A 19,143-nucleotide genomic window follows, 5' to 3' on the forward strand; every position below is an offset into this window, starting at 1 on the left:
AAGCTGGCTTTAAAGTAGTTGGACTCATCGCTTTCAGATTTTGAGATCATTAGAAAAGCTTCTTATCTATTATTTAGTGGAAGAAAAAAAGTCACTGTAGCTGAGTGCATCTTGTGGAGCACCTGAAAGCCAAACATTGATTATTAAATCAGTTCTAAATGTATGTAGAATTGATGTGATTGATTTGTTAATGTTAAAAGCTAAACATGTGACTTGGGAAAGTGGAGTGTAATATTGTTACCTTAAAATATCACAGGAATTATTATCAACTCAGTGAATTGCTTGGTTTGACATGTAGTTATTGTTCTGTAGGTCTTTTTGTCAGGAAGTCATGGGGTGTGTATCAGAGACTCGCATAATCACAGGTAGTGACAGCAAAAGGAGCAAAACCATTTCCTGGTTGCTTGTAGTATGAATGCTGGAGTGAACAGTTGGCTCCTCTGTGGTGAGCAGACTTCCACCTGCATCTCCTTCGTGACCTTCTGTGTTTAATCTCCTTAAGACCTCTTAAGTCAGAGCATTTCTTGCTAACTCCCTGCTGCTGGGTCAGAGTGGTGGTTTGGGGGCCTGGCTCAGCTTTGTGTTCACTGGGGATGATTCTGTGGGAGCTGTGTGGATGTCACAGGGCATAGGAATGTAAATGTAATTTTCCTAAACAATTTCACTTGTCACTGGCTCCCATGGTGAGTCTTTTTTGTGATTCCCTTCCCCTGGGGCTTTACTCATGGAGCAGGATCAGTGCCTCATTTCCTGTGGCTCTGTTGGCAGTCCCTGCTCAGTTTATGAACTACATGGAACAGGGAGCTGGGCCTGGCCTGCCCCCTTGCTCTGCAAGTCCAGACTTACTGCTGTGAAGGTCTAAGAAGGCAAAAGAGTAAAAAATGCCATTCCCTGCTCAAGGCAGTCAGTCTGAGGGCAGCTGTTCTGAAAGGAGCAGGGTGCAGCTCACCTTTCCTGGGGCATCCTTGGCACGTGTGTCTTCACGGGAAGTGCTGGCTGGTGAAAACAGGACAGCAGTCACACTGAGGAGGTACAGGAAGGGACTTCAAGGCGACAGATTTTTGCTTTCATAACACTTAGCTTTGTTTGTTTGTTTTGTTTCACGAGTGATTTGTTAAGAGCTTATGTAACCCTGACATTCATTGCAATAGGGAAAGCACTCTGCAGATCCTTTCAGAGGTGAGTTGAGTCCAGTTTAGTTTGTTTGCTTTGTGCTATGTTGGCAGAGGCAGATGTTCCAAAAGCACACCAAAAGTCAGGCCTGGATGTGCATGATTTTCTAGTCACTGACTTGCTGTAATAAAACCTGAACTTGGCAGCTTGTGCTGCTTCCTAGACCTGATGAGAAAACTGAGCAAAAAGAGAAAATGAGGTTCTTACCATGTTAGAAATGAGCCTTGGTGAGTGCAATCTATTTACCATCAATCCTCCTTGAGAGCACACCTTTCTCCAGTGAATAGTTTGTGTTTCTACAGAGGTGTTTATCTTCAGAAATGCTCTCATGCCTACTGAACAAATACCACTCATTAATACTGATTCCCATTAAAAAGAAGAGGTTTTAGTGCAGCATAAGAGAACTCCAAAAGTGAAAATATTTATATTAGTGTTCTCTTAGAATTGCTTTCTACTAGGATTGGTTATTTGTACTATACTCACGTTTCAATGCCTGATTTCTGACTGATTGCTTTAATTTTCTTTCCTCAGGGGAAGGCAAAGAAGAAATCCTCAAAGTTACTTTTGAAGAACTGAGACAAGCTGTAGCTTTGTATGCTGCAGCCATGAGGAAGATGGGAGTAAAAGTAGGAGACAGAGTTGTGGGTGAGTAATTTTTTTAAGGGACAGGAGCTGGAATTTTTCTTTGAAATGTGTGAGTAGTCAGAGTTACAGAAACATGCCTGTGAAATAGTGTTTCACAGAAAAATTCACATAAACTTTCTAAAGAAAAGGCTCTTGTGCTGCTGTATTTAGATTTGTAGGAAAAACATTTCTAGAGGGAAGGAACCTGGATTAGCCTGTAGGTTCTGTAGCACTGAAGAGGGAAGAGATGAGAGTTAGAGATGAGATGAGAGTTAGAGCCCTGTGATCCTTGCAGCATCTTCTGCAGCAATATTTCCTGTCAAGAGACTGTCATATGTGGTTTTCTCTATAAACAGGTTTTTGTCATGTGAACTGCTTGTCCAGTGTGCAGTCCAGGCTTGGAAGGGAGTTACATTTATTTCTAAATTGCTGGGTTTGGTCTTCCAGCTGAGCTGCTTCACCTCTGCTTTGTGTGCTTTGTGATATTCTTCCATTTGTCAGTGTAGTGCAAGTCGGAACTGCAATATCCTTGAAACTCCTTGGCTCAGGGCAGTTCTACCTGCCAGTTCTGGTGTTTGAATCATTGTGCTGCTGGAATCCCATGTTCTTTGAGCAATGCTTGACCATTATCCTAAATAAGTGTGTGTAAATTCTTACATGATGCAAGCCCACAGTGATGAAACTCTTGTTTTGTTTTCTGCATGCTGCAAACTTGATCATGTGTCTTGAAAACTAAATTTTAAACCCACAGCTGTGATCTGGAAATGTAAATCTACTCAGTAGAGCTCATTTCTTGCATGTGGTATGAATGTGCTCTGGAACTGGAAACATGAAATTATCATAGCTGGTGGCTTGGTTTTTAACATGGAATTAGGGCTAAATCCTTAATTAGGTATGAACCATACAGTGAAGTTGAGAAGGTTTGTCTGAATGAAGATGGAGATGCTAGAATTTTATCTCAATTTTCAACTTTAATGCTGTCATGTTCATATCTGACCATTTCTTGAGCAGCAGCAGCAGGGAAAATGTGCTTTGCAGCTGGAGAAAACATGGTCTTGAAATAAGGCTGTAGCCTGTGCTGCTAATAATGATATTACAATTTTAGTAACAGTTCTTTTTGGCTAATGACTGTTGTGTTTAGCACTGCAGGCTGGCTGATTTTTGATTTTTTCTTGTTTTGGTGGCTGGCTTACCTCTCATTTAAATTAAAATACATGGTATTTTAATTTAAAAAGTATTAATAAAGTCATTTCAGATACTTCTATGGGGGTCTAAATTTCTTTCCTATGTTTCTCTGCTATGCCAGAGGATATTTGCAGTCATTGGAAGAGCTCAAGTGTAACATTGCAGAGGCTGAAGCTTCCCAAACTGAGTGGGGCAAGAGGCATTAAGTGCTGAGTAGGGAAGCTGGAGTCCTACACCCACTTTTGGTATCAAAAATCAGCCTCTCCAAAACTTGCCAGAATCCAGGGGGATGTAATTTTTCCCAAAATTTAGAGCAGATGGCAGAGGGAGAGGCAATTCTTGCTGTGCTTCCTAGTAGTAACACAGGGCATGCTTCTACTGCTTCTGAAAAATCAGGTTTTAAATAAAAAGGAGGTATTCTATGAACTTCATTACAGCTGCCTAACATGTAGTCAGCCTGACAGGTTCTGACACTCTTTGTTGACACTTTCTCCTAAAATCTGAGCTGTTACAATTACACATGAGACTTAGTGTTGTCTTCCTGTGAGTTTCATCTCCATGCTTTGCTGCCTCTAAGACAAGGCTGCTTTAACTTCTCATTACACTTAACATACCCCCTAGTTTGTTCAGTACAATTTATGGTTGCATCATGACACTAATAGGATGTTGGAGCTGGAGGTGGGTGAGTGTGGGTGGACAGGCAGTGGTGTCAGCACTTTTTTTTCAGCTTGATTTCATTCCATTCTTCCCCTTCCATCACTGAGAGTACTTAACAGTGAACATAATTGAAGCAGATGTATTGTGAAACATATTTCTTCCTCTGAAGATGTCTTGCAGTACTGTCAGTGATGCTTGAACAGTTGGAAGAGGCTTGGAATACCTACTGCAAGCTGCCCAGATCCACATGTGAGGTACTCCTGGTCTCCCAGTGGCAAATAACAATGTCTAGAATAAGAACAAAACACAACTGGGAGGATGTTTCTCCTCTCTGGGTTGCTTCTACTCTATCCCTGTAGCCAACTTTGCTGTTACAAGGCAGCAGTTACAATCTGACCTTCCCCTTGCCTTCACACAAAACCATCCTCAACAAAACATCAATGAATTACATTGTCTAAAGCTGCTATTTTATCTCTAGCAACTGTATTAGCTCTGGTTGCTTACGTGGGTTTTAAAGCTAGCTTTGTAAGAAGATTAGAGGGGTGCTAATAGTTTCAGGCCACAGTCATGTTAGGCAGGGTGGCCACTTGCAAGTCCTACAGGAGTAGGAAATGCTGAAGAGGGAAAACAGGAGTTTGCTCTCTGAATTCTGCTCAGTTTGAGAGCGGGTGTAGCTCAGTAATAGAAGACATTGAGAAGATATTTTAGCTGCTGTTCTCTATTTTCCTACTTTCTGATTTATTCTTTCAAGGCTCAGACAAAACCTTGGATGCAGGGCCCCAGTTCAGTTGTTGATTTTTGTTTTTCTCCATGCACAAAACTGAATGTTTGGGAGCCTCTTTTTCCAAGAGGAAACCTTTATTAAACTTTATGAAGGCATTAAGTGCTTGCATGGAATGTGTCTCAGCACTCTGAAAAATCAGATTTTTGCCGTAGTTTGCAGCATAATTATATCAAATTTTTGAATATCAGTTTTTACCTATTCTGTTGGTAAAGTGCTGCAGTGTAAACAAACACATGTAAGTGTTATCTTGGTGTGTGCTAGATTAAGCAAATAGCAACTGACAGAAAATGCTGAGGCACTTAGTCCTGAGCAGATCAGGCTGTAAGTGCCTCTTAAAAAAAAATCTAGGCAGTGTTTTTAAAATGCCACTTGTCCTGCTTGGAGATTTCACAGGGTTTATGTCAGATAAAGCTTTCATTTCTGTTTTTATGGAGACTGTATGCATTTTTATAAGTCAGGAGGAGTGCTGCTGGGACCCTTGTGTGTCATACTCTGATATTCCTGCTTGATGAGTTCCCAGCTCCTGAGTTTTGAGCCCTTTATTCAGTTACTTTCTACTTCACCCAAAGGAGGAAGATCCTTTTCTTTCTGGTAACAGAAGGTAGTTTCCACCTTTCTTACCACCTTCAAGAAAGGGGTAAGGGAAGATGCAGAGATGGAGAAATACCTTCTGTAGCCTTCCCCATGCTGATAAATCCTAGTTTTGATCCTTAGCTAAAATATTATCTCAAGGAGACATGGAGGCTCTAGTTAAATACATGAGCAAGCATGATAAATATTTAAATCAGCAGTGCCATTATTCCTCTATAATACAGAGCTTTTGCACAGTGGTCACTGCTCTGTGACTCCTGCCTGATGTTAATCCAGCTGAAGAAGATGGCTTTTTTCATCCTCGTTGTCTGCAGCATTCCTTCTTCTCCAGTTTTAGACACTGGGGACCTGTGGGGTGTGCTGGTATCTCAAGGGGCACAGACAAATGCAGGGGGCTTGACCTGTGTGGCAGTTGTTGTGATCAGCTGGAAAATCTCAGATGTGGGAGGAAGAAAAAATGAACTTCTTTCCAAATGAGAATCCAGTTTTAATCTGAAAGACTGGCAGGAGATGTAGTTCATGTCGTTCAGCTGTTGAGAGAAAAGCAATGTGAATTCTTACTCTGCTGTGTTTGGAGCATCTCCAGCCAGAACAGACCCATATTTTTATTTGTGGTGGTGCTGGGACAAATGTGTGAGAGCCCAGAGAGCAGCAAGGCTTCTGGGGCTGGGAGAAGGCACAGAAATGCAGAGTCAGTTGCTGTGCATGGTTTGTACCTTCGGGCACTTCTGGCTGGTATCCTCCAAAACTCAACCAGCACCTCACAGCCAGCTGACAGATGAAAGCAATGATTTAATTGTCTGGCTCACAATAATCAGCAGATTATTGTGATCTTGCCTTGAAGGCTTTTGTGTGAAGAGGTGAAAAGGAGAATTGCTTAGAACAGAACTGAGCCCTGTAAGCTGTGGCAAAGTAACAACTGCTCCAAAGCACAGGGAGAGATCTCTGTTTTCCTTGCACTCTGGCCCCCTGATGATCCCATCCAAGAAATACTCAGTGGAAATATTTGGCATCAATTAAAGAACTGCTTTCGTCACACAAAATGACATTTTGGTCTGTTCTGGTTCATATATTTCAAATTATTTAGGGAGGAATATTTGTCTTACAAGAAAAATTGCTAAGACTTTGGGATACTGTACCTTGCATAAACCTTGACCCAAAGGGGAAAATAGCAAAATAAATAATGGTTTTATGGGCATGAGTTTTTGCTGCACTTTATGTGCTTAAGAACTTCATGGAACAAACTACTATAACCTCCTGTAGGCAGTTCTAGGGAGCAATTTATATCTTAACACAGCATGAAGCTTTTATTCACAGTTGTGTGTTTTCCAGAAATTGTTGGGCTGAAGTCATAATGCTGTTTTAAAATTTACTACTCCCAAAAGCACAGCAGCCTTCAGTAGCTGCAGTGGCCCTGCTGGTTAAACAGATTTCATTGATTTTTAAATGAGGAAAATCTCAGTTTAAGACTTAAAATTCACTTTGTAAAAAATTGAAAAAAAAAAAAGGATTTTTTTCAAGCAGGGTAGAAAAACCTCACAAAAAATCCAACTTGGCACCCTCCTACTTGGTAATATTAACATAGCAGAAATTGCTGTTAGGATCTGTGTTCTTAGTTTCTGTCCTGAAATGTACATCCATAAAAATCCTTCTTTGAGAAGTGCCTTGCACTGGTGAGTGTTTGCTGTCTGGAGATACTTGTGGTGCATCTGCAGTCTGATATTTGCGTGCTAAACAGGTTGGAAAGTATTTTTATTGCTATTTAAATTTTGCTTTCAAGTGTAGAATTCTATTTAGATGTCAGAGTACTGCTATTAGGCCCATCCTCTGCTTTTTTAAAGTCCTTGGCCATCTTTTTGGTTGCTTAAGAAAGGTGATCTGAAACTCCAGGTTTTTGATCCACCTCGGTGTAGTTTGTAAATTCCAGTTGCACTTTTTCATTTGTGGGCTGGATTCTGATCCATGCAGACTCAGCCACCCAGCACCTTCTGGAGAGTTGCTCAAATTGAGCTCACTGAAACTAAAATCTGACTTTCTTGACACTAATTTATTCTGTATGCCGTGATAAATTGAATTTAAATCTTGAAATCTTGCTGTAAGCTAATGAGAGAAACCTGAAGAGCCACATTTATGTGGGAGTGTTCCAGGGCTTGTCCCACTCTGTTACTCCCTTATCAGCTGAGACACTGGTTTTGCTTGTTTGTATTTAAGATTACCAGACAACATTTAGCTTTGTGAAGCTGAATCTCTGCTCTTGAGCTATTTATAATCTTTCCTTACAGATATTGGTTATTTCTCTGATGGCTGTTCCTGTGGTCTTGTTCTATGCCCCTGCATACTGCTGTATTCTTAATCTCTGTATACCCTAATCAATGTACTAATTTTCTCTCCCAGTTACTCTTTTCCCTGTTCTGCCCTCTTATCCTGAAAAGCTTATTAATTAGCAGGAACATTTGTAAATTGGGAGTAATGTAGCTAAAACCCCCAATACAAATATTCTTATAAATGGGTTTATTACTAATTCTTTGTGTAATAACTGATTTGTCTTCAAGGTACGACATTGATTGTGTGGAAGACTCCAAAGGGTGCTTTTAAAAAACCTATTTACTGTATATATGATATGTTTTTTAGTGTTGTTCCATCTCTAACCATTCCACCTCTGCCCTAGGTTACTTGCCCAACAGCATCCACGCAGTGGAAGCAATGCTGGCTGCTGCAAGCATTGGTGCCATCTGGAGTTCCACATCCCCAGACTTTGGCATTAACGTGAGTAGCCTCAGTGCCTGTGCAGAGCAGGGTCCCAGGCTGGCATGAGGGTGGTGAGTTCAGGTGGCAGATGGCTTCTGTTCCCTTCAGCCTTGCTGCCACCTCCTGGCACAGCCAGACACTCCGGAGCTGTTCCAGCTGGCTTTCACTGCTGATCTTTAGCTGGGGCATTTGAGTGGCTTCAGCTGCTCTCTGTTGGGATATTTTCACATGCACTCCATGATCTTGGTGGGCTTTCATTACATTAAATGTAAAAATGAGCAGCAGTGCAGCAGAGTTGTCTGTCTTCTTCCCAAATCCTGCCCCAGGCTTAGCCACACTCCAATTTCCACACTCCAATTTCTTTGCCAAGTACTCCCATCCTTTGCTGCCTGTCAGGGTGAACTCAGCACCACCCTGGTTGGTCTTTTCCACAGGGCTTTATCTGCCAGCAGTGAGGAATTTCATACTAATGTCACTAACCTGATTAACTCTTTTTAGTGTAGAAATAAATTCTGTCTTTGAAATGATGATGTCCAAATGGATGTGCCCTGGAAACTTTGGGAATGCATTCTTGAAATACCTTTGGAAAGTTTTTAGCACACATCAACAATGCATTTAAATCACTTCTAAGGGGGTGTTATACCTTTCTTATATCTAAAAGTTTACATATGAAAAATGCAGTGGTTTTGAATTGCACAGTGCAGAGAACAATGTTATTAGATAAACCCCTCAATTTCAGTTTTTAACCCCAGTGTCTGGGAAATGTGTGGAATAATCATTCCTGGATTAGCACTAGAGGGCAGCAGTATTCCATGTTCTTACACTTGAGGGTGTATCATTGGGAAAAAAATGTTTAAAGAAATCATTACAGCCTGTAATGATCAATCTGTTCTACAAATATTTTGTAATGATGGTATGGAGTATTTTGTGCAATGTGATTCGATCTCTTATCTGGGGGAAGATTGCTCACTTTACTTGAATTACAAAGGACTGGTATGTTTTCTGTCCATACTGGTGTGCTGTTGTTTTCAGTGACCAGCTTTTAGTTTTTTGTGGTAGTTTTTTAATGAAACTTGGCCTTGGAGCTGCAGTGCCATCAATATAATTTATTTTCCTTTGGCAGCGTGTGTTGGCATGAATTCAAATCATAAAATCATGAGGCAGATCAGCAGAGGCCCTCAGAGACATTGGAGGAAAAGCTATTCCTCCCTTTCTGAAGTTGCATTAGTCCTGTTAATACACACCAGGATTTTTGTGCTTGGAGGAATAGTGTAGCATTTTCAACATTTGAAGTCCAACTGTGTGTGTGTGCTTTGTGGAGCTCAGAAATGTCACTCCTCAGAGCTGCCTACACACTGCAGGCTCTGAATGCCATCCCTCCAAAGGCTCCAAGCCTTGAGGAAGTCTGTCAGAGAAGCACCGAGCTGCCTCCCACGCACCACGCCACTCTTGGCAGCTGCTGTTTCATCTCCCTGCTCCTGGTATCTATCCAGCCCCAGAAATTAATGGCAAAGTGGTGGCCTGCGCATGAGAAATGGTTGGATTCATGTGGGAATCCAGCACATCCCTCTGGCTGCCCCCAGACCCTGGCAGGGGCTCACAGACCTTGGCACCAAGTCAAAAACACCTGTGGCTTTGATTTTAGCCTGTGGAAAAAGCTGCCAACTCTGTGTGAGGAATTACAAACCACAAGGGTTTGAGTAGTGTGATACTTGAATTAACACAGGGTGAAAAAGTCGAATTTTGGGATTTTTAGAATGGGGTTCTGATGCTGTTAAGACAGGATGGGAATGAAGAGGAGAGAACAGAATTCTGATTTATTTCAAAATACATAGTTCTAGAGAAGGGAGAATAAACACCCTTGAGAAGCTGATCCTGCACATTCAGACTCCTTCTCTGGCTGCAGGGCTGGGAAATGAGGATTTTACACTCTTGGGGTCACCTTCACACCCAGACCTTGAGAGATTTGTAAATTCATGAAGAAACTCTGCTCCCAGATCTGGGTGAGGAGCCAATGGTGAGCTCAGTGCAGCTCCATTTGTGGGGACCCTGCACAATTTTTTGGACTGAACTGGAGGCTCTTGGAATAGAATGATCCATTACACCTGAGCTTTTTAGGAAGGAATTCCTTGCTGAGCCGTCTGGTTGGATTGAAGTTCCAGTGCAGCAATTCCGTGTTCCATCTGTTTGTATTGCCTTTGTACCATACCAGGCTGCCCTGTGGGATTTGGTGCTGCCAGTGCTAATGAATCTAACTGGGTGTGTTAGTGGGTTTGGTAGAACCCTGAGAGCTGGAGCCATCTCTGCTTCTGAGTCACACTTCTCTTCAGATTTGATTCTTCTCTTTAGAGTACCTTTAGTGCTCATTGTCTTAATTTTTAAGCATCAGGCAGCATGGAAATGGGGTGTGTGTGCCCTGCACTCAGCATGAGGGTATGTACAAATGCACACGGCAGTGTGTGGCTGCTTGGTCTGTTCCTGGGAAATGGAGCAAAGCAGGAGGTAGAGAATTTACCAAAGAAGCAGGAAATTTCACTTCATGCTCCCTTAGAGAGTAACTGTAATGTATTAATTAAATCTCCATTTCTGAGTTTGTTAGGTAACACACTAGGGGCTTCTTGAAAACTTCTGTCACCAGAACAGATTCTGGTGAGTTTTTGTTTTAAAATAATTGATAAATTTGAATGTCAGTGCACTGTCACTGTATTTTCTAATAATGTGAACAAGGACAAGAAAATACATGTTTGATAGAAGGGAAAGCTGTTAAGTGCCATTCTCAGCTAATATTTTTATATTTAGCCATATCCCTTACCTGTGGTTTCCTGAGGAGACAGCATGGAGAAATTGTCAGGACAGAACTCCTGTCTTTTTGCAGCAATTTTTTTTTTTTTTTTTGCAATGCTGAGCAGCCCAGCTTGGAAAGGAATTTAACAGAGATGAGTTGATCATGATGTTTTTGCTTTCATCTTCAGATTTGGTAATAATTTGTTTCTCATTTTGGCTACAATGTAGAGAGCAAAATAGAAAACAGAAAAATAAAGAATGCTGGGAAGAATAAACAGATGACTCAAGTCTGATTTCTGCAACGTGATTTAGGAGATTGTTCTTGAACACTTAGCTGACAATTTTACACTATTGTATAATCTTGTACTTCTTAATGCTTCAAGTAATGGAGCTAGAGAGGTTTGAACATCAGTGTGTGCTGAGAGCTTTTATTGAAAGGATTTGCTTCTTGCTGTTGAATACAAAAAGATCCATTTCTGGTAGGCTGCTGCATACAGTGTACATGGAAAACAGTAAATGCCAGAAGGGTTTTAATCTCAAATAGGATGATAGCTGTGGTAAATTCCTGAACACAGTGTAAGCTGGAGGAGACACCTGAAAATTTAGCATTTGAATTTGTTGTGCTGTAGAGATATTAAAGGAGCTGTGGTATCTTTTGTTGGCAGTCTGTGTGTGTTCAACATCAATTTATTTTGCTAAAAACCAGTGCTGAGGTTTCCTTTGTTAATGGTGGCAGAACAAAGCTGCCAGTCCATGTGGGGGCTCCTCAGCACATCAGTGATCTCCCCAGGATGGTTTTGTTGTCCTGGTGCTCTGGCAGAGCAGCTGGGGGCACATGGAGCTGCTCCTGCAGGGGCAGCCAGGAGTCCTGTGCACCTTCATGGACGCCAAGTGTCCAATTCCTGCTCACATCACCCTGCTTGTCCTGTTTTACATGAGTCTAATCTGACCTGCCAGGTGATTTTTTAGCTGTTTAGGACTTTGTGAGCTTGGCCCTTCGCCGAGTGATCCATGGGGGTTTTATCATGGGCTGATCTGGCTGGGGGTCATGAAATAGATTGTTACAAACCTGTTGTGCTTCAGAGATCCCGTGTGAGTGAAAGACAAGCAGGCAGTCTTTTAACAACTCTCCTGTTCATTATTGTCCTTACTCCTTGCTTGTTTTGAAATTTGCATTTAGCTCCCACTGAATTTTCTTACTATCACAGTTAATTTCATTTTTTAACACATTTTTCTCTTTATCCCTAGGGTGTACTGGACAGATTTTCCCAAATCCAGCCTAAGCTCATCTTCTCTGTTGAAGCTGTTATATATAATGGCAAAGAGCACAACCACTTGGAAAAGCTGCTGAGGGTGGTAAAAGGTATTTCAGTGCATCCCACCTGGTCTGTGGCTCTGTGAGCACTCAGAGCCTGCCCTGCCACTGCTTGTTGCTGTCCTTTCTTCTGTACAGTGTCACAGTGGCCACTGAGGCTTTCAGAACAGATTTGGGTAAAAGCTGAATGGTCTTTTCTGTAATTTTAATAGTCTTCTGCTTGCTTAACTTTAATAGATCATCAGAAATTAGCCTACAGTGGGAGCAGGGGCTGATGATGGTGTTTTTAAGCTCAAGCAAAGTGCTGCTGAAGACAAATGGGGAGGTATTACAGCACTAAAGCTTGCAGCTTTCCACATAAAAGGCTGGCAGCACTGAGGAAATTACATCTTGGGTAGCAATTCAGTCCTCTGGGGTTTCAATAGTCAGTGCATCAGAATTATTTCTGTTACTTAGTGCATTACACTGTATGATTCAATTGGGCAGAAAAGACCTTTTCTTATGTAACTGAATGTAGGAAATAATTTTCTTCTTTCTTCCAGGGCTTCCAGACCTAAAGAAAGTGGTGGTGATTCCATATGTATCTTCAAGAGAAACCATAGATATTTCTAAGATTCCGAACAGGTAATGAGAGCACTGCTGGGTACAGAGGTGATCTTACACATGGGCTGGGGTACTGCTTTCAGAAAGTTTTGAAATGTTCCTTTTTTTTCCCCCTTCCTTCTTATGCAGTGTCTTTTTAGAAGACTTCCTTGCCACGGGGAAAGGAGACCAGGCTCCCCAGCTGGAGTTTGAGCAGCTGCCTTTCAGCCATCCTCTCTTTATCATGTATTCCTCAGGCACCACAGGGGCACCAAAATGCATGGTTCACTCGGCAGGGGTATGTCCTCCCTCCTGGAGCTGCACTGGCTCTGCTCAACTGCTTGCCTTACATTTTTCCTTTAGCAGCATCACTCTGTGATGTATTTTAAGGAAGAATTGATTGCTGACAGTTTTTCAGTAAGTTGACAGTGAACCTTTTTATGTGTTAGTGGCTGTTTGAAAGCAGATGTGGATTGGTAAGGATATAAAATACTTTGGTTGAGAAATCAGTGTGGAGACCTTTCAGATTCCAGGTGATTCCTGGGAGCAAGTGTCATTCATGAAAGCACCAGTAGAAGTGGCTGGATTGATATTTGAAGAAAAGTCAAAGAACTTAAATTGGGTGTTTACAACTGATTTTTGGACATTGTTAGCTTGAGGCCCATGGGGAGCTTGCAGTTTTTATTATCTGGATAATTTTTTACCTTGAACATTACTTCATGCTTATCAGTTTAGAGTAAATCATCCTCATCAATCCTTTAGGGAAGGAAGGCAGAGAGTTGGAATCTCCTTGAGTGCAGGTTTTGCACTGTATGGGAGCTGCTTGAGGCAGTGTCTTGTTGTGGCTAACGATAATATCTTTAACCCATGTTAAATTTAATTTAACCCATGTTAAATGTTTCTGATATTGGTGCAGAATGACCCTTGCTCACATGCTTTCCACTTGCTGTTGATGTTCCAAAGTCCTAAAAATAGAGGAAGTGACTGCAGCAGTGTTGAAACTTTAATTCTGCTATAATCCTTAACAGAAGGCAGGTTTTTCCCCATTTCAGGCAGGCAGGATGTGTTGTCTGGAGCCTTTGTAGCAATGTGTGTCAATGGAGCTGCACATTTTTTAGCCAGTCCCTCATTTCTGCAGTTTGCTGGCATCCTGCAGGGCTGGGTGGCCCGAGGGCAGGATCCTTTGATGCTGTGCCCCCAGTGTGTGTGTTCTTGCCTCTCTTTGATGGCAGGGACTGGAGGATTTGCCCCCAGACAAATCCCCTGCTGCTGTAAACACTGCTTTGAGTTATCAATCCGGAGGAGATCATATCAGGCAGTACCAAATGGTCCCTTGGGACACAAATCCAGGGTTTGTGAAGGAGACAGGAGGTGGGTTTTGAAGTTTGACAGCTGTTTTGAAGCTGTGCTGGCTTTAGACTGGGTAAATACTTGCAGAGGTGGATTAGCAAAAACAGGACAGGTGTTTTGTTCAGTGATGGTGATAAACAGAGATGAAACATAGCTGTAGATCAGAAAGTAGGACTTTTCTTTTGCAAAGTTTTCTTTTCCCATGTTACATGTTAGCTTGCCCTGAACCATGACTCTGCTCTCCTCAATCATCTACAGAGCCACCTTAGAGTTCAGGTCCAGACTCCTCATCCTTGCTGGGTGGATGGCTGAGTAAGATCTGTTGTTGGTGATGATTCTGTTCCCACTGAGCAGCTATGTAGTTGTGGTGCAGAATGATTTTTTTTGGTTTTTTTCTGGTGCTAACGCCTCTGGCTGAAAAGCGAATTGTTGAATTAGGAACCTCAGTGTTTGAATAGAGTCTACACGAAGTCCATGCAAATAAATTCTTAGCTATCTTTTACACACTTGATTGGGTTTATCTGTTTGTTCTAGGCTTAATCTTGTTTCCACTGGAATTAATAGAATGATTTGCATTGATTTGTTTTTAAATAAAGCAGAATTAGCTTACTGTCTTTGTTTTATTTTCCAGCTTTAGTTTAAACCCAATGTGTTTCTGGTAGTGAAAACAGCAAGAAGAGATGACATTTTGGTGAAGACATTTCAATTATTGCTTATTTATAGTATACTCCAGTGCTAGTTTGTTACTGTACTGATTTTAGATGCCAATAGGCAGCTCACTTTAAATTCACAACTCAGTTTATCTAATTCTGCAGTAAGTTTCTGGTCTGTTTTCTTGCTACAAAGTGAAATGGCAGTGAAGTGAAGCCAGGGCATGGGAGATGATTTTAAAAATGGTGGCTCAGAAGAGTAGGCTTTCTGTATGATCCCTGGAAGCAAAGCTGTGTGGTTCTGACCAGTTGGGTGTGCTGCAGAACAAGGTTAGTAATTGTTAGTCTTTAGTCCTAAGAACATTGGTGGTTCTTCTTGCCTGTTTCCAGTTATTCCCTGCTCTCAGCTGTGTAAGGGAGAGAATTTTGAGCTAAAATCCTCTTCAGTTCATGTCTATCCATCTCAAGGACTTGCAAGGCTTGGCCTTAAACCTCTGCAGTGCTGCAGATTGCTGGTGTAGCTGCAGGCAAACAACCCAGGGGCTGTTTGTGCCCAGGCTGAGAGCTCTGCTGCTCAGAACCCAGCTCAGGGAGCTGCCCCTGACCCTCTGGGCTGTGCCAGTGCCCAGCCCTGCTCCCCCTGGCACTGCTGGGGCTCTGTACAGCTGTGTTTGTGCCCAGGCTGAGAGCTCTGCTGCTCAGAACCCAGCTCAGGGAGCTGCCCCTGACCCTCTGGGCTGTGCCAGTGCCCAGCCCTGCTCCTGCTGGCCCTGCACAGCTGTGCTGCTGCTTGCTGGCACTCCAGATGTTCAGCACTGCACCAGCCCTGGGCTGGTTGGTCCCCAGGAGGAGCAGGGAGTTTTATCAGCTGCCAGAGCTGGTGGGAAGTGATAAATGCTTAGGGTTTATTTGGAGGGTTGTAAAAGTCCTATAAATAAATTAGTCCTATAAATTAACTCAAGAGAGTGTTTTGGGCTGTGGGTTTAGAACAGCTCTGCCTTCTCCCAGAGTCCTTTTGTTTCCAGCCTGAGATGCAGCAGGTTTTGCAGGGAAATTGTTCATAGCCTTTTCAAAAATCACCATTTTCAAAAATCCCCTTTTGGTTCCAAAACTGTGAAGTAGCAGAAACTAAACGAAGGGAAAAGAAAACCAATATTTATCTGAATTGAATATAACTTTTAATTTGGCTGTTTTGTGTGGCTCTTTCGGAATCTCCTGCAGGAACAACGGGCTTTCCTTTATAAATGCAGTAATTATGTAAACACCTGCAATTCTTCTGGCAACCTTACCAATTCAGTTCGATCCAGAGTTTCTAAATCCCGATTTTTGGGTAATTTTCAGCTGTAGGAGATGGCAGCTGTAGCTAGATGGCAGCGTTGTGGCAGCTGAGGGTGCTCAAACAGCAGTAGGTGAATTCAGACCTGGTTCCTTTGAGCAGTGGAGTGAAAATAAGATTTACTCATTTATTTTTATTTAATGTTTTCTGCTTTTTCTCTCAAAGCACGTGCCACTTTTATGACTCTCCTTTTTCATTTTGAATGTTTATCTGTAATCTGTTTTCTTTCAGTGTAAATCTTGTTTGAGGCTTATGAGGCTCTTAATAGTTTCACTATGACTCCTTGCATAAATGCAAAACCCATTTTTTATTTTAACATTGGCTACATTAATTTGTCACTGCAGTGAAGTGACTTAATGAAGTAGTCTGTAAATTTATTTATCCTAGCAAGTTGTGCTTCAATGATGATCAGGAAGGTGGTTTAGCAGCATTTCCAACAAAAGGAAGTAGTACATTTCAAGCCATTATTAATATTGATGCTCTGAGCAGTGAGACATTTCACATTTCTAGTCACTCCAGTGTTTACAAGAGATCTGTACTGTCAGGTCTTTTGTTTCCTAGATGTTAATAGATAAGGTAATTTGGACACATGGTGCTAATGTTCAGCAGCTGCTGCAGTTGATGGCAGCTCTCAGTCCTTCACTCCTCCCCTTGCCCAAATACACTGAAAATTAAACTGTCAAAGGGCTTCTCTTGGAAAGTCTGGCTGCTGAAAGCCTGCTGTTAAAATTAGGGTCTGCATGGAGTACTCTGCAACTCTGATGGCTGTGTGGAGTTGGAAGGGAAGGGAGTTGTTTATTCCATGGATTAAAAGTGATGTGCAGTGGGAATTGCTGAGGTCTAATGAGAGAGGCTGAAAAGTTATGTGAGAAAATGGAGAATGCAATTGCTGCTGCTGTTAGATAGGCCCTGGGATTTACTTCAGTTGTAGTTAAAGGGAATTCTTGCTTTAATCCTGGAGTATATCCTGCGAGCTATTGACTGTGTTGGTGTTTTTTAAGTCTTAATGTGCTGTCAGAGTTTTGCTTTTCATTTATGTGATCTTGTACTTTCTTTTTGCAGGGTACCCTGATACAGCACCTGAAGGAACACATCCTTCATGGCAACATGAGCAGCAGCGATGTGATTATGTACTACACAACGGCAAGTGGGGCTTAAGGCATTTTTGGAAACACTGAAACATCTTTTTCCTGTAAAGATGGGACAACTTGTCATACAAATCCACAAGTACACTTGTTTGTGTGTTAAATTTTTTTGCTGCAAGGGATTGTCCCATCTGAGTCTATTAAAAAAAAAAAAAATCAGGTGAAATAATAAAATGCAGCAGGGACCTTTCTGATGAAAGGTCAAACCCATGTTAAATGTTTTTGACCTAACTGGTGAGGAAAATGGATTGATTTTTAGTCTCTTGGGTGTATTGATCAAGCTGCCTCATCAATATCACCTGCAAATCAGATTCCACCTTGCTGCAGGGGTAGGTCATACTCAAGATGAGAATTTATGTCTGTTTTGTTTGTGAGGAAAGAAGCTGCCCAGCTCCGAGCTTGATAAAGGAAAGGGGGTAAACCTCCTCTGTGTGGAGTTCAGTTATGTGGTGGGAGATGTTCTTCCTAATGCTGTGATGAAGAAAAATGATTGCTAAGCCTTCTGTGAGTGTAGCAGTTGGAGAAGGCTGTCTTTCCTCATGAGTTCCCTTGTGAACTTTAACATGCCTAGTCAGTTTGCAGCATCTCCATGGAGGGATCATGGTAATTGCCTTGTCTCTCAGTTCTCCTGGCTCATGCTGTAGAGCTGTGTGTGCAGGGAGGAATGGAATCCCCACCTCATCAGGTGTTTGTAAGGCTCACTTGGATCAACATCCATCAGCAACGTGCAGCTGAGGCAGGCTGGGACAGCTGGCAGGATGAGCAGAGCTCCAGCCTTACTTGCTGATATGATCAGACAAAATCAGTGGGGTGGGTTGAACAGCAGGAGAACTTCAGGCAGGGCAAGTGGAGGGGCAGGGATCATGCTTGGGTCCAAGATCTGCAGCATTGCAGCCTTGTAGAGCTGGCTGTGGCTCCTGTGCCAGCAGACAGCACTGCTGGGGCTGCCAGCACTGCAGGCAGGGACAAACTCATGGAGGTTTTTCTCTGCTCCAGACTGGCTGGATGATGTGGAATTGGCTGGTGACTGCACTTGCTACAGGAGCTTCAGTGGTCCTGTATGATGGATCTCCTCTAATTCCTTCACCAAATGTGCTCTGGGACCTGACTGACAGACTAGGGTATGTATTGTAAATGCGGGTGAACCTGGTGGGGAGAAATGCTGATGTCTGACTCCAGTTCAGAAGGCTGAATGATTTCTGTATTATAACTATACTATAATACATTCATATACTATTTAAAGGAGATACTAAAACTACAAACCTACTTATTCTAACTCCCATATCTGACTCACTCCCAACTCGTGCCCCTCTCTGAGAGTCCAGCCCCAGTGGGTTGGATTGGCCATCAGCTCAAACAATCCTCACCAGAATCCAACCAAGCAACACCCCAGGGAAACAATTCTCCAAACACATTCCACATGGGAAAAACAAGGAGCAGAAATAGAAATTGTTTTCTCTTTCTTCTCTTTGTGCTCCTCTGTGAAAAATCCTGAAAGAAGGAAGACTGTGCCTGTGACAGGGTGTGTATCCAGGGCAAACAAAGGCTGGTGGCATTGGTCCTGTCACACTGGCCCAGGCAGCCTCACTGAAGGTGCTGCTGTCTTGGGCAGGAGCTCATGCACAGCGTGACACATTTAACTTTTGGCTCAGCCCTGGGTGGAACTGCTTTTAAAAATTTGTACTAAAACATTTTCTGAGAGAGGAGGAGAGACAAAGAGCTGATTGTTTCAAATTGGAGTCAGGTATTAGAATTCCAGGCAAACAAAGACTTTTGGTTCAATAGTTTCCAAGAGCAGCCTTTTCAAAAGGCAGTAATTGGGAGCAATCTGAAGAGTAATTTCTCAGCACACTCAGAACTTAGTAAATAAGAATTCTTTTCTCAAGTGGCTCAACCTAAGATTTTAATATGGAACTTTGACTTAATGACATAAATTGACTGGAAAGGCTCAGCAGGGCTGCTTATATTTTCATATTTTGCTTTTTAACCTATAATGCCTAATTCATACTGATAAGTTGTTCAGTAATTGTTTTATGCCATTTTTTGTGCCTGAAAATGCTCACAGCAGCCTTTCTTGAAGCTTAGAGAAATGGCAGGTAGCAGATAAACAGCTGTAAAACCCTGTGATTGCATTGTAAGCTTTGTACACTTAAACTTAGATTTTTTTAGAAAAAAAATTTATTTTGTAACTTTCCTATTTTGCCAGCTGCATGTAAGGA

General features: G+C 42.2%; 1 protein-coding gene across 1 annotated transcript in view; it reads left to right on the forward strand.

Annotated features, from left to right (window-relative positions):
* AACS (acetoacetyl-CoA synthetase) overlaps positions 1 to 19,143 on the forward strand; it is a 37,515-nt gene that overhangs the window by 7,265 nt on the left and 11,107 nt on the right. Inside the window, exons 4-10 of the mRNA XM_002188690.7 lie at positions 1,705 to 1,818; positions 7,683 to 7,780; positions 11,795 to 11,909; positions 12,404 to 12,485; positions 12,594 to 12,741; positions 16,842 to 16,922; positions 17,921 to 18,045. Of these exons, the coding sequence (XP_002188726.1) occupies positions 1,705 to 1,818; positions 7,683 to 7,780; positions 11,795 to 11,909; positions 12,404 to 12,485; positions 12,594 to 12,741; positions 16,842 to 16,922; positions 17,921 to 18,045 (763 nt within the window). The remainder of the gene's footprint in view (positions 1 to 1,704; positions 1,819 to 7,682; positions 7,781 to 11,794; positions 11,910 to 12,403; positions 12,486 to 12,593; positions 12,742 to 16,841; positions 16,923 to 17,920; positions 18,046 to 19,143) is intronic.

The sequence above is a fragment of the Taeniopygia guttata genome, chromosome 15, assembly GCF_048771995.1.
Source record: "Taeniopygia guttata chromosome 15, bTaeGut7.mat, whole genome shotgun sequence".
Lineage (NCBI taxonomy): Eukaryota > Metazoa > Chordata > Aves > Passeriformes > Estrildidae > Taeniopygia > Taeniopygia guttata.